This window comes from Coffea eugenioides, chromosome 1 (assembly GCF_003713205.1).
Source record: "Coffea eugenioides isolate CCC68of chromosome 1, Ceug_1.0, whole genome shotgun sequence".
Classification (NCBI taxonomy): Eukaryota; Viridiplantae; Streptophyta; class Magnoliopsida; order Gentianales; family Rubiaceae; genus Coffea; species Coffea eugenioides.
Window position 1 is genome coordinate 42,638,569 of NC_040035.1, and position 13,829 is coordinate 42,652,397.

Below are 13,829 nucleotides of genomic sequence, written 5' to 3' on the forward strand. Positions count from 1 at the left end.
GTTGTACTTATCTTATTATCTTCTCTAAGTAACAGTGAACGTATAGTGCAAAAAATTAGATAAAGTATTCATTTACATAAGTGTATAAGTAAAAATTAATTTCTTACATTTTCTTTTAAGATAAGATGAGTAATTCCTTATTTATTTTTATAACCAAAAAAGTAAAAACATGTTAGATATACAACCAGAAATCTAGACCCAGATCTTTTTCAAAAGTACAATTAAGTTCAAACTTTTCTTGAATATATAGTTTTCTTTTAAATTAAATTATAGAAAAAATCGTTGATAATAATGAAATAAATGTATAATGAAAATCCTCGGGACCGACTCAGGCAAGCGAGTCACAACTCACGAGTGGCCAGGTGGGATTCGCCCTGGTTTCCATCAGCCCAGTAGGCAACAGAAATATAAAAGAAAAAATGAAACACAAAATATGGTAGCAAAAATCATCAAATACTACTCAAATACTACTACTACTACTCAATAGACCCAGAGAGAGAGACCCCATCGCCCTCAATCCCCCAATTCACCATTATAATTGAGCACGACTTACCATAAATTACAAGTGTGGTTCAGGTTTTCCTCTATCTTTTAGGGCTCTATCCCGAAATCTCAATGGCGGCGAATCATCTCAGAGCAAAGGTACGATTTCGATTTTCCCATATAACATTTGTGTCAAATCGATTGACTGAAGCTTCAAGATATCCTTAATATTTTTTTTTTTGAATTTCTGATTGATGGTTTTAATTTGATTTATTTGCTATGGAATGAAGCCCTAAGCTTCTGAATTTGGATTTGGTTTTTGTTGTTGTTGTTCTTGTGGTTGTATAGGTTTGATTGGAAGCTAGATGGTTTCTGTTTGTTACTGGAAAAAGGGAGGGCACCTCGAAACCCTAGATAGGTTTTGCTGGGATTTGTGGTGGATTCATTTGGGAGTTGGTTTGGATTTGATTGAGGATTGGAAATAAGATGGAGGATGCGGAAGTTAGATTGGAGAGGAAAAGGGGGCGGAAAAGGAAGAGAGTTGATGTTCAGAATGTGGAAATGGATGTAGATGGGAAGAAGAGGGCAGTAGTGACACGGTCGAAGAGGCTGGTGGGGTGTTATGTGAGGAAGGAATTCGAGGGGAGTGGGTTTTATTTGGGGAAGGTTGTTTCGTATGATACGGGGTTGTATAGGGTTGATTATGAGGATGGGGATTGTGAGGATTTGGAGAGTGGTGAAGTGAGGAGCTTTTTGATTGATGAGAGTGAAATAGACGGTGAGTGGATGGAGCGCAAAAATAAGTTGGATGCTTTATTGTTGCATAAAGACAAGGATGTAGAGGCGATTAATGAATTGAAAACCGAGAATGTGGTCCCATTAGAGTCTGCAAATGTCGTTGCCAATGCTCAGGTCAAAGAAACGTCTGCAGTTAGCGAGTTGATTAATGCTAATTGTGATGCTGAAATTGAGGGCGTTCAAATTGATTATGATGCTAATGTTGACTCAGTGAGTGATTCCTGTGAGGATGAGGAAATCAGTTCAGAGGTGGAAGTGCCGGTTGTTCCACCACCAGAGTTGCCTCCCTCTTCGTGGAATATTGGGGTTCCAGCAGAGGATGTGTCGCACCTTCTTTCCGTATATAGTTTTCTGCGCTCGTTTAGTATTCAGCTGTTTTTGAGTCCCTTTGGACTGGATGATTTTGTGGGATCACTCAACTGTTCTGCTCCGAACACATTGTTGGACTCTGTCCATGTAGCTCTCATGCGTGTTTTGAGGCATTATTTCGAAAAGCTCTCAGTGGATGGTTCGGAGCTCGCATCAAAGTGCTTGAGGTAATTGAATTTCATCTTTTTCTGAAAAATTAATGGGTTATGAATGTATTTGTTGGTAAGTTATGTACTAGAGGCAAGCACTACCGATCTTGTGGCCATCACATACTGATTCAGTTCTTGGTTCCACTGCACAGTCATACCAATACTGATACAGAAATCTAATTTTCCACGTACTAGATTTCCTGATACTTTATATCATCAGCATCCAGTATCATTTACCGCTCTGTTCTGGTAAGCAAGTATTGCCTGATTAGGAGTTGTTAAAAGATGTTGTTATTAATAACCATGAATCCTGTTAGAATTTCCAAGCTAATTGTTGTGCGGTCATTTTCAGCATTTCTTTGTGCATTGACTATGATAATGGTAAGTTTGAGTTGTGATAGATCTGAGAAATGAAAGCAGTGATCACCACTTTAAGCAATCTTAATTTTCTTATGATGTATGGTAAGATGCAGTTCTTTTATAACATGGCTTATTTAGGTTACTTTTCTTGCTTGCAGAGGCATGGATTGGAGCTTGCTAGATACATTGACCTGGCCTATTTATCTGGTTCACTATTTAATGGTGATGGACTACACAGATGGTCCCGAATGGAAAGGTTTTTTTATCCATGCACTGGAGAGAGAATATTACACTTTATCTGCTGGTAAGAAGCTCTTGATTTTGCAAATCTTGTGTGATGATGTTTTAGATTCTGAGGAATTAAGAGCAGAGATTGACATTCGCGAAGAATCAGAAGGGGGAATAGATCCAGATACGGGAATGGTTGTTGCTCCCGTGGCTGGACCAAGAAGAGTTCATCCTAGAAATTCCAAAACTTCTGCTTGTAAAGGTCAAGAAGCAATGCAAATTATTGCCCAAAGTCGTGAAATGAAGTCATTTTCCAACTCTGGTAATCTGGGGTTGAGTGTTCAGGGACAAGATGGTATTTCGGATATGGATCAGGATGGTAATGGCGATGAATGCCGTCTTTGTGGCATGGATGGGACCTTGCTTTGTTGTGATGGGTGCCCAGCATCTTATCATTCCAGATGCATAGGAGTGTGCAAAGTGTTCATACCAGAAGGGCCATGGTATTGTCCCGAGTGTACAATAAATAAGGTAGGGCCAAGAATCACAAAGGGAACCACATTAAAAGGAGCCGAAGTATTTGGTGTTGATGTCTATTCTCAAGCATTTATCGGTGCTTGTGATCATTTACTTGTGTATGTACTTGTTCCTTATCTGGATTGCTTTTCTTTCGTTTATTTTTAAATGCTAATGAATTTTCTTAAAGCTTCATGTTTATGATTAACATTGAATTCTCAGGCTAAATGCTTCAACAAATTTACATTCCTGCGCAAGATATTACAGTAAAAATGATATTCCATGTGTCCTTCAAGCACTTCTTTCAAGTATGGAGCATATTGTTATGTACAAGGAAATATTCAAGGCTATCATCCAGTATTGGGAAATTCCAGAAGACATCATTTCATTTACTGAAACATCTGAAATTGCTGATCATCAGTTAGCAGAAGAGCATCTTAATTGCACCGTGCCATCATCTGTAATGCCATTGGGCTTGGTAAGTCATAATGTTCCAGAGACACCCCGAAGTGAGGATACTTCAAGCTGTATTTTTGGTGCTAATTCAGGAAACATGAACAAGGCCTCTTTGAGTGCAGTAACATCTGATCATGCTGTTCAACAGGGAAATGGAGATGCATCTATAGAAACAGTTGGCCCTCAAATGAATATCCCTGGGGAGGTTCAAGTGAAATACACTGTGTTTCCAGGTTCTCTTGACCAGGGGACTGTTCAGTCTGATTTCATGTCAAAAGAAAAGTCAGGCCCAGAGACTGCTACATGTATGTCAACAAATATGTTTGGTAATTGCAGGGACTACGTGAGTGGACCTTATGTGACACCTAAACTTGCTGTTGCCTATAAACACATCAAGATCAGGGTTGGTAAAAGTTTCCATAGTACAGAAAATGCTATCTCATACATGGGATCTTCCTTTAAAGCCCAGGGATATGTCAATAACTATCTACATGGAGATTTTTCTGCATCAGCTGCTGCTAAGCTGGCAGTTCTTTCATCTGAAGAAAACCAGGTTTCTGGGTCTCACTCATCAGATCGTCGGAAACTTATTTCCGCTAATATATCACTTCAAGTAAAAGCATTTTCGTCAGCAGCTATGCGCTTTTTCTGGCCTCATACAGAGAAAAAGCTCATTGAAGTACCAAGGGAAAGGTGTAGTTGGTGTTTTTGTTGTAAAGCTTCTGTTTCGAGCAAAAGAGGGTGCTTGTTGAATGCAGCTGTGGCAAATGCCATAAAGGGTTCTATGAAGATTTTTGCTGGTCTTCGTCATGCAAAGAGTGGAGAGGGATGTCTTCCTGGAATTGCTACATATATTATGTTCATGGAGGAGAGTCTAAGTGGTCTAACTGTCGGCCCCTTTCTAAGTTCAGCATTTAGAAGACAATGGCGCACACAAATGGAGCATGCTAATACCTGTGGTGCATTAAAGTTACTTTTACTTGAGGTCTCTCTCTCTCTCTCTCTCTCTCTCTCTCTCTGTTTGTGTGTCTTTGTGTCTGTTTGTGGCCCCCTTATACAAGTCATTGAGTTACTACCTCTACTTCAAGCAATTTAGCCATTTATTTATTTACATTGTGGATCATGTTTATCTACTGGTTTTGCTAAGTGGACTTTCTGACAATTGCTTACTCTTTCCAACCCCTTATCCACAGTTTAAGTTAACCTGCTATGCAAAGAGTAGTGGCTTCACTTAATGTCGTGGAGTATTTTCATTTGTCTGGTGTATTGAAATCTTTTCCTTTTTTGGTTGAGGTATTGAGGTTTTACTTTATTTACTAAAGAATAGAAAGGGCAAAAGTTTTTTACTTGACGGTTTAGATTAGGAAAGTTTGTAAAATATGGAAGTTACATTCTCAAATAAATGGTGCAGTAGCGAGTGCTCATTAATCTGGCTTTAGATGAGCCTGATTTTCGTCTGACTTCTTAATTGCTGCTGTGTGAGTTATTTGCATTTTCTATCTATTATATTTCTGCATTTAGCTGATTTAACAGGTTTATTTCATAGCACAAAAGGTTAACATACTTATTCATACATTGGGTAAGGTAGGTTTCAGAGTGAGAATCAGATATTTCGTGGTGGTTGATGGTTTTGTTGCTCATGAGTGAATTGGGGATTCTGTTCTCTATTTCCATTTCCCTTCCCCTCCCACATCTTTCTTCCCACCCCTGCCCCGCTAAAAGAGTTGAAGAAAAGTCAAGGTTTAAGAATAGACTAGCCTTTTCCTTTTGCCATTTATGGCTTTAAAAGCCTGTTATTGTTATGGCCGGTGCTGGTGTTGTTCCATTAGATACTTTGTCTCAGCAACTCATAGGTTTTGTACCTTCATTCATATTGTGCTGTTTTTGAATGTCTAAACTTGACGTTCCAGTTACATTAAGACTGTAATTTTTTTGCAGCTCGAGGAAAATATTCGTACCATTGCTCTTTCTGGGGACTGGGTTAAGCTTGTTGATGGTTGGTCAGCTGAGTCTTCTGTCACTCCAAGTGCTGTTAATGCTTCTGGATCCACTCAGAAACGTAGACCAGGGAGACGTGGAAGGAAAACATCTGTCATGACGGAAGTTACTGCTGATGATAGCCAGGACATATTGGCTGACTTTACTTGGTGGCGAGGTGGTAAGCTGACAAAGCTTTTATTACAAAAAGGGGTTCTGCCTCGCATACTGGTGAAGAAATCTGCACGTCAAGGTACTGAAAGTTTTTTTGACTCTTCCATGGAAACTTGAACTGCTTCTATTTTCATTTTCCTATTTGATCTGTGTTACTCTTTTATAAACATAAATCTAGTTGTCATGGCAAGGAGTAACTAACACATTTTGGAGTAGCAGGTGGTTCAAGAAAAATACCTGGCATTTACTATGTTGAAGCATCTGATACTCCTAAAAGAAGCAGACGACTTGTTTGGCGAGCTGCTGTTGAGATGAGCAAGAATATTTCCCAGCTTGCACTTCATGTTTGTTCTCTTCTCAACCTATTCTGCTCTTGGGTGCATTTATACGTGCCCTTCATTTTTTTCTTTGGTATTTTTTCCATCATCAGAATGTTATGAGCTAGTGTGTTTTGGATGGTTTTTACTTTTCAGACTGCCTTTAATTCATGAAATTGACTCTTGTAACAGGTTAGGTACCTAGATTTTCATGTGAGATGGAATGATCTTGTTCGTCCAGAGCAGAATATTCAGGATGTAAAAGGCCCAGAAACAGAGGCTTCTGCTTTTAGAAATGCTTACGTTAGTGATAAAAGAGTCATTGATAATGATACTACATATTGTGTTGCTTTTGGGAATCAGAAGCATCTTCCTTCTCGTGTGATGAAGAACATAATTAAAGTGGAGCAAACCCAAGATGGAAAGGAGAAATATTGGTTTTCGGAGACACGCATTCCCTTGTATTTGATCAAGGAGTTTGAAGAAAATGCAGCGAAAGTTCTGATACAAAAAACAGACAAGCCCGTAAATGCAACTGTAAACTTGCAAAGGAGGAGGTTGAAAGCTTTCCGGAAAGATGTATTTTCTTATCTTGCACGAAAGAGGGATACTAAGGATATGTGCTGTTGTGCTTTGTGTAATCAAGATGTTTTAATGGGGTAATTCTTCTGCATATTCCTATTTTCTTTTTAGTTCTTTTACTATTTGTCAATTAATTGAGGTTTTCTTTATCTTTTATGCACAGGGATGCTGTCAAGTGTAGTGTTTGCAAAGGTATTACAAAATACTTTTCTGTATTTTATGACTTTTTTAGCAAGTTAGAAAGTTATTATGCCTTTTACTTTCTTGTTTGTCGGGTTCAAGTTTTTGAAGATAATGAGAGCCTTGTTATGGTTCAATTCGTCGCCAGCCATATTACCCATACCCACAATCCCAGAAAAAAAAAAGAATGAGAAAAAAAAAAAAGAGTAGAGGGGTAAAGTCATGGAGAAAAGTAGGAAAGGAAGTTGTTGAATGAAAGGCTGAAGTTTTAATAGCACATCTAGCCTTCCATCCCTATATGTAGGGAAAAGATGAGCTTTAATATGGACATGTAGGGATGGTAACAATTAATTTGGCAGATATGTCCTCTTATACATGCCTATAATCAAACTATTATCAGCTTCGTGAGAATCTTGAAATGCTATTAGCATATGTGTTTTACATGCTCCTTGGGAATCTTGAAATGCTAGTTTCACATGTTTTACATTGTTAAACTTTAAGGAAAGTGACCAACTGTATGCATTTTGACTAAGTCTTTAATTTATTAGAACTGTAATGTTTACCAGATTATATTTCTGTCATGCAATCTTACTTCTATGATAAAAGTCACTTGTGACATTCAAGGACTCTCTCACTAATTTCACTGTCTAATATAGTACCGTGCCACTCTCTCAGTCTTTACCCAATTTACACATGAGACAAACTTGTTACCAGATTGCTCTTCATAAATTATCACTCTGGTCAGAATTGATCTCATTATCTCTCTCTAGTCAAGACATTGTGTCCTAACAGAAAGGGGAATTACTAATTTTCTTCAAAAAGTTTCTCCTCAGATTCTACCTGGGAACTGTTATTTACCATTCCTTTTCCTCCTGTTCTCGGATCTTCTTGGACAGTTTTCTTTTGAACTTTCTTGTTTTGTAATTGTGAAATCAATTTACCTATGTACAAAACAAAGAACCTAGAATGTATATTCTGCCTAGTTTGGAAGTTTAAGAGAGTTCTTTTGTGCCGGACAATATTTTCAATTTTTTTGGAAAATTTGCAGCCTTAGTTTTTATTGGACTGGAATATGGATAAAGTTTGCTTTGAAAAGCTTCTTTTTTCTGCCTTCTGTGGAAACAAATGACCATTTGCTTCCTGTTTCCGCCATTGGAGTGAAGAATGCAGAAAGGGCTTTCTTTTGAAAGCATTGCTTTTGGATTTAGATGTATCTTCTGTTCCTGAGAAAATGCTACAAAGTTGTTTTCTTTAAAGCTTTCAAGTTCTATAGATATTTTGGAGAACACAAAATTTTAAAAATACATTGATGGTGCAAAACATTTGGAAATTGTTGGAAGTTGTTTGAGTCATATTAGAAAGTTTTGTTTATTTTTGTTGGATACAGTAGTTGAGCTTCAGACTTTCTATGGCAATATCTGGCTGGCTTGTCCCTTAGTTTGTTAGAAATGTATTTGTTGTGAACTTTTATGTTCTTTCCTTTCAGGGTAGAGAACTGATTTAGATAAAGAAATGTGCCATACATGCACCCTCAGCTTGTCGATGATGCGTTTCCTATGACTCCACAATTTTTTGCATGTGGCTGGATTTATAATAAATTAACTGTCTTTTGACATCCAAGCTATTTCAGATGCTTGCCTGTGCATGCAAAGTAAAACATTATTGTTCAACCTATTTCAGACGTTAATCATGTCATTTAATGTCTGTTTTCCATTATCCTTGGGTTAATTTTGTTTATTCTTAGATGCAATGTGATTTTAAACCAGCAAAAAGCGAGAGGCTCTGAATATGAACACCTCTAGGACCACCTTTGGTTTCGTATAGACGTGTACTTATTGAGAAATATATATATTTTTTGGTTGGCAAGTTTGGCCCTTCTCATTCTATTCTGGAATTTATTAACTAAAAACTTGACAATTTGGTACAGGTGCCTGTCATGAGCAGTGTACTGTCAGTTCAACAGTTCACATCAATGAGGAAGTTGAATTCCTGATCATTTGCAAGCAGTGCTACCACTCTAAAGCTCTGAGTCAAACTGAAAATAATTACGAATCTCCAACAAGTCCTTTACTTTTGCAGCGACAGGAATTTGCTCCAGTGATGGTGAGGAAAGCTGAAAACCCAATTGGTTGTGATCAGCCATCAATGGCTGTCAAAACTGTACAACATGCTTCAGATGCAAAATCAATTAATGCCTCTAAATCCGGATCCAAAAGCAAACGGAAATTATGTTCTTGGGGTCTGATCTGGAGGAAGAAAAATTGTGAAGACACTGGGAGTGATTTCAGATCAAAAAATATTCTTCTGAAGGGCAGTAGAGACTTCGGGCTGTCTGGGCCCCTCTGCCACCTTTGTCGTCAGCCATATAATTGTGATCTAACGTACATTCGCTGTGAAACATGCTTAAGTAAGCTCAATATACCTAATGTGTTTCACCTGTCTTTTTGTTACCCTTGGTTTTCTGGAAAATAACATTGCTTTGGTCTGTGGTCATTCTCAGACTGGTATCATGGAGAAGCTGTTGAACTCCAGGAGTCAAAGATTTCCGATCTGCTGGGTTTCAAATGTTGCAGGTGTAGGAGGATTAGATCACCTGTGTGCCCTTACTTGGATCCAGACAGCAAAAAGCAATTAGAGGAGAAGAAGACACGCAGTAAGCCTGCAAAGCAAGATGAGAAGGACCCCAGTGTGGATGTTGTCCCTCAGCAAGTCAAGCGGGAACCTGCTATGCCTCATTTGCCTGCAATGGAACAAGTGGTGTATGTAGCAGAGGATGATCCTCTACTTTTTAATCATACGAGAGTTGAGCAGATAACCGAACAGAACTCTAGTGTTGATTATGAGTGGAATGCTACAAGTGTTTCTGGGTTCGGGCCACAAAAACTGCCTGTTAGAAGGCACAATAAACGTGATAAGGAAGAAGATTGTTCTTTAGCTGGCAATTCAGCTCATGATGACTTGTCAGCTTTTGGAGGAAATGTCTTTAACTCTGCAGACGAGTCATTGTCTCAGGTTCAGTGGGATCCTACTGCAAGTGGCTTTGGTGATGGTATGATGTTCAACTATGAAGACCTCAGCTTTGAGGATATGGAGTTTGAGCCTCAGACTTATTTTTCATTTAATGAGCTGCTTGCATCTGATGATGGTGTTCAACAGGATGTAGTTGGTTCAGCTGAGAATGTGGCAGAGAACTGGGAGAATTCATCCATTCTACCAAGCGATGGTGTTGTTGATGCATCTTTCAATCAGCAAGAACCTTCAAGCTTGGTTAAACATGCAGTTAATACAGTGCCTTGTAGAATGTGCACTCGTTATGAACCCTGCCCTGACCTTTGTTGTCAGATTTGTGGTATCCTTATTCACAGTCATTGTTCTCCATGGATTGAGCAGTCATTGAGGGATGGTGGCTGGAGATGTGGTAATTGTCGCGAATGGTTTTAGTTGATCTGCAATCCATGTTAGAATGCTGCTTTGTCCAATAAGCTCTTACTTGAGGTGGTAGAGTGGAGTATGCCGAAAGAAAACGCACGCTTAGTGAGCACCATTAAGAGAAGAAGTCAAAACGGTAAGAATTCCTGGTTTGGATCTTTTGGAAGATGGGAATTCCCGTCTCAGCATTGTCCCATATAGGTTTTTCAAAATTAAAGCCCCTATCAAGTTGAGTTTTGGGGCCAATAGAGATAAGCAAAATATTTTTTTGTATGCTTATCTGATTTTTGGTTTGGCTGTATACAACAATGTTTTAGCTGGCATTTTGAAAATCAGTACCAACATCTGTCCTAGCTTTACGGTGATATCCGTGTTCTAGCTTTATAGTTGCATTATGTTGGAGATTGGAGGTTCAAATGTCACCCTAAAGATGACTTCAGCCAGGAAAAGTACGGATTTATGAAAGTACCCATCGAGTATAATTTGCTACTAACGTGCTTCCCCAGCGGAAACCTTTATGGTAGGAAGGCGTCCTACCGTAGGTAGAGGAGCAGAGCATGACACGTGTATTTGGAAATAAAGGTGCTAACAGACCGGTTATATTGTAGTCCTAACGCCCGTGGAGAATGTCAGCCATATAGAAGCATTGTATGTGATTTGGTATATTTTAATACTCTATCATTTTCAAGACATTGATCAAACATGATCAGTTCAATTTCTTTTATTTTTTCCAAAAACTCTCATTTTTTCTTCTTGTATCTTTTTCGTTTTCAATACATCAGTTTGGACCAAAAAAATAAAATAAAATTGAAAATATGTAAAAGATTCATAAATTAATTGAAAAACACTTTATAGACTACCCAAAATATTATCTTTGTAACTTGCAAAAACTTCAAATAAACATTCAAGTACTAACTATTGGTATTTAAAAAATGCACTATATTTTATCGAATCAGAATAAATCCTTATACTTTTTTATTTTTATTTGTTTTTAATATACTCAAGTTTTGGTAATAAAAAGTAAGACAACAAAAGGGTAAATTTGGAATTACATTTTTTAATGTACTCAAAATGAATTTTTTAAATATTATATTTTAAAATGAGCTGTAAATAAACAAATAGTTTAAAGTAAGGGAGGCAAGTGAGTTTCACACCCAAAAAAAAAGAAAAAAAGAGAGGCAAGTGAGATTTGTTAAAATTTGTGAGTGCCAAGTAAAATTGTTAGAAACCTCCGGGGAAGGTTTATGAAATTATCCCAAACAAAAACTTAGAATGAATAAGTTGCTTTTTATAACGGTTCTAAAGGTTGCTTGAGACTTTATAAAATAGTTGTCTTGAGTTTGCAAAAACAATTTCTTGCATATCTATAGCTAGTGGAAACGGAGTTTAAACTTGCTATAGGTTAGTTTCTTGTTTTCCATTGTATCCTAAAGGGTAATTTGCCATTCAACCTAATTTTATTCTGATTTTATCCAACTAATAAATTAGCTTATGGAAAAATGGGTAAATGGATAATTTATGGAGAAAAGCCATAAAGAGCTGGTGTTTTATTGGAAAACGGGTTTATTTTTATTTTATCCGATAAATAAATTTATTTATGGAAAAATGGGTACTCTGTTCTTATAATGGAGAAAAACCATAAAAAGCTGGTGTTTTATTGGAAAAATGATTTATTTTTATTTTATCCGATAAATAAATTTGTGTATGGGAAAATGGGTACTCTGTTCTTATAATAGAGGAAAGCCATAAAGAGCTGGTGTTTTATTAGAAACGGGTTTATTTTTATTGTATCTGATAAATAAATTTGTTTATGGGAACATAGGTACTCTGTTCTTATAATGGAGGAAAGCCATAAAGAGCTGATATTTGATAGGAAAATGATACTTTAGGATACCAATGGATAACAGTTAAAACACATTCACAGATTTGGTATTTTAAATAATGAGATTGTTTTTAGGGGTGTTTTTATGGTTGTATTTTGGGATATTTTTAGAATTTAAGAATTATTTGAGATATTTTATAAAAATTTCAACCACCCACCACCACCCACTGGGACCACGAGCTAGTGATTTTGTGCATTTTGCACACCGACCCATAAAGAGCGGGTGCTTTGTTCATATGTTGGAGGAGTGCCATAAAGAACTGGTATGTTATGGGTAAATGGGCACTTCATGCAGCAAAGCTGTAAATTGGTAGCATTTCTATAAAGAATAAATGAAAAACGGGTATAATTGGGCATTTGCTCTGATTTTATCTAATAAATAAATTATTAATCCTACGATACCCTGCATAATTAATAAAAAATTTATGGAAAAATGGGTATAACATGTTAAACCCACATATTCGCAATTTACTCTAACTGTATCTGATAAATAAATTATTAATCCTTCGGTACCCTAGACTTATGAAATGGAGACTGGTGGGTTATGCATGCAACATGAATTAAATAAATAATTCATGGAGGAGTGATATAAAGAGCTGGTAATTCATGGAAAAAGGGGAAAATGAGCACTTTATGGAGGAAAGTCAAAAATAAATAGTAATTAATGGGAACACGGGTATTACATGTTAAACCCATTTATTCACTAAAAATTTTACTTTGATTTTATCCTGTGAATAAATTAGTATTTTTTGGAATCTATACATAATTAATTTTTTTTCTTTTGCATTTCAATAAAAAATTAATCAAAATTTTTTTTTCGAGAGCACAAAAATTTACGAGTCAAAAGAGTTGGTCTAAAAGGGAAAGAAACAACTGAATATCATTGTTTTAAGTACTAAATAAATAGATGTAAAATACTCGTTAAAAGCTGGTACTTTGATCATATAATGAAGGAAAGCTATAAAGAGCAGGCCATTTTCGGGAAAAATTTTTATTAATAAAAATACGTAACGTGAGGGGGAGAGGGGGCCAATTGGGGTGGGAGTGGCAGTAGCAGTGTGTGGTGGGTGGTGACAGGGGTGGTGGTGGGAGGGAGAAGAAAAGGGAGGAAGGAGAGGGAGAAGAGAGAAGAGTGAAAGAGGAAGAAAAAAGGGGGAAGGGGGGAGAGAGGGAGGAGAAGGGGGGTGGCAGTGGGTGGGATGAGGAGCAAGAGTGGTCATCAGATGGACCGCTCCTGAGCTGTTCATGAACAACGGCCCAAAAAAATTGTACAGTTCAGATCACTTCTTGTACCTCGTTTTTAACAACGTGTGTGGGGTCCACAAAAATTTGTTCTAAAGTTACGCGTTGTGTAAATAAAGTTACGTCATGTGCAAATAAAATTACGCAGTGTGCAAAATACACAAAATCGCTAGCCCGTGGTCCCAGTGGGTGGTGGTGGGTGGTTGAAATTTTTATAAAATATCTCAAATAATTCTTAAATTCTAAAAATATCCCAAAATACAACCATAAAAACACCCCTAAAAACAATCTCATTATTTAAAATACCAAATCCGTGAATGTGTTTTAACTGTTATCCATTGGTATTCTAAAGTATTATTTTTCCATCACATATCAGTTCTTTATGACTTTCCTCCATTATAAGAACAGAGTACCTATGTTCCCATAAACATATTTATTTATTAGATAAAATAAAAATAAACTCGTTTCCAATAAAACACCAGCTCTTTATGGTTTTCCTCCATTATAAGAACAGAGTACCTATTTTTCCATACACAAATTTATTTATCGAATAAAATAAAAATAAATCCGTTTTCCAATAAAACACCAGTTCTTTATGGCTTTCCTCCATTATAAGAACAGAGTACCCATTTTTTCATAAACAAATTTATTTATCGGATAAAATAAAAATAAACCCGTTTTTCAATA

General features: G+C 36.9%; 1 protein-coding gene across 2 annotated transcripts; it reads left to right on the forward strand.

Annotated features, from left to right (window-relative positions):
* The first annotated feature begins 479 nt into the window (after nt 1-479).
* LOC113762086 (DDT domain-containing protein PTM-like) lies at nt 480-10,483 on the forward strand. Of its 2 annotated transcripts, XM_027305361.1 has the most exons (11): nt 480-642; nt 832-1,817; nt 2,318-3,022; nt 3,126-3,381; nt 3,508-4,344; nt 5,298-5,589; nt 5,730-5,854; nt 6,020-6,486; nt 6,573-6,601; nt 8,517-8,996; nt 9,090-10,483. In XM_027305361.1, the coding sequence occupies exons 2-11, from the start codon at nt 970-972 to the stop codon at nt 10,028-10,030; spliced, it is 4,980 nt and encodes a 1,659-aa protein (XP_027161162.1). In that variant the 5' UTR covers nt 480-642; nt 832-969; the 3' UTR covers nt 10,031-10,483. The 2 variants fall into 2 exon arrangements, with proteins under 2 accessions (XP_027161162.1, XP_027161153.1); XM_027305352.1 differs by having other exon boundaries at nt 3,126-4,344.
* The last annotated feature ends 3,346 nt before the right edge of the window (nt 10,484-13,829 follow it).

What these genes read in the sequence shown, in the direction of transcription:
- LOC113762086 (XM_027305352.1), top strand. Translation starts at nt 970, where the DNA reads ATGGAGGATGCGGAAGTTAGATTGGAGAGGAAAAGGGGGCGGAAAAGG. An exon ending in TTTCCCAGCTTGCACTTCAT is followed by an intron (nt 5,855 to 6,019) that starts GTTTGTTCTCTT and finishes CTCTTGTAACAG; the next exon opens with GTTAGGTACCTAGATTTTCA. An exon ending in TCGCTGTGAAACATGCTTAA is followed by an intron (nt 8,997 to 9,089) that starts GTAAGCTCAATA and finishes GGTCATTCTCAG; the next exon opens with ACTGGTATCATGGAGAAGCT.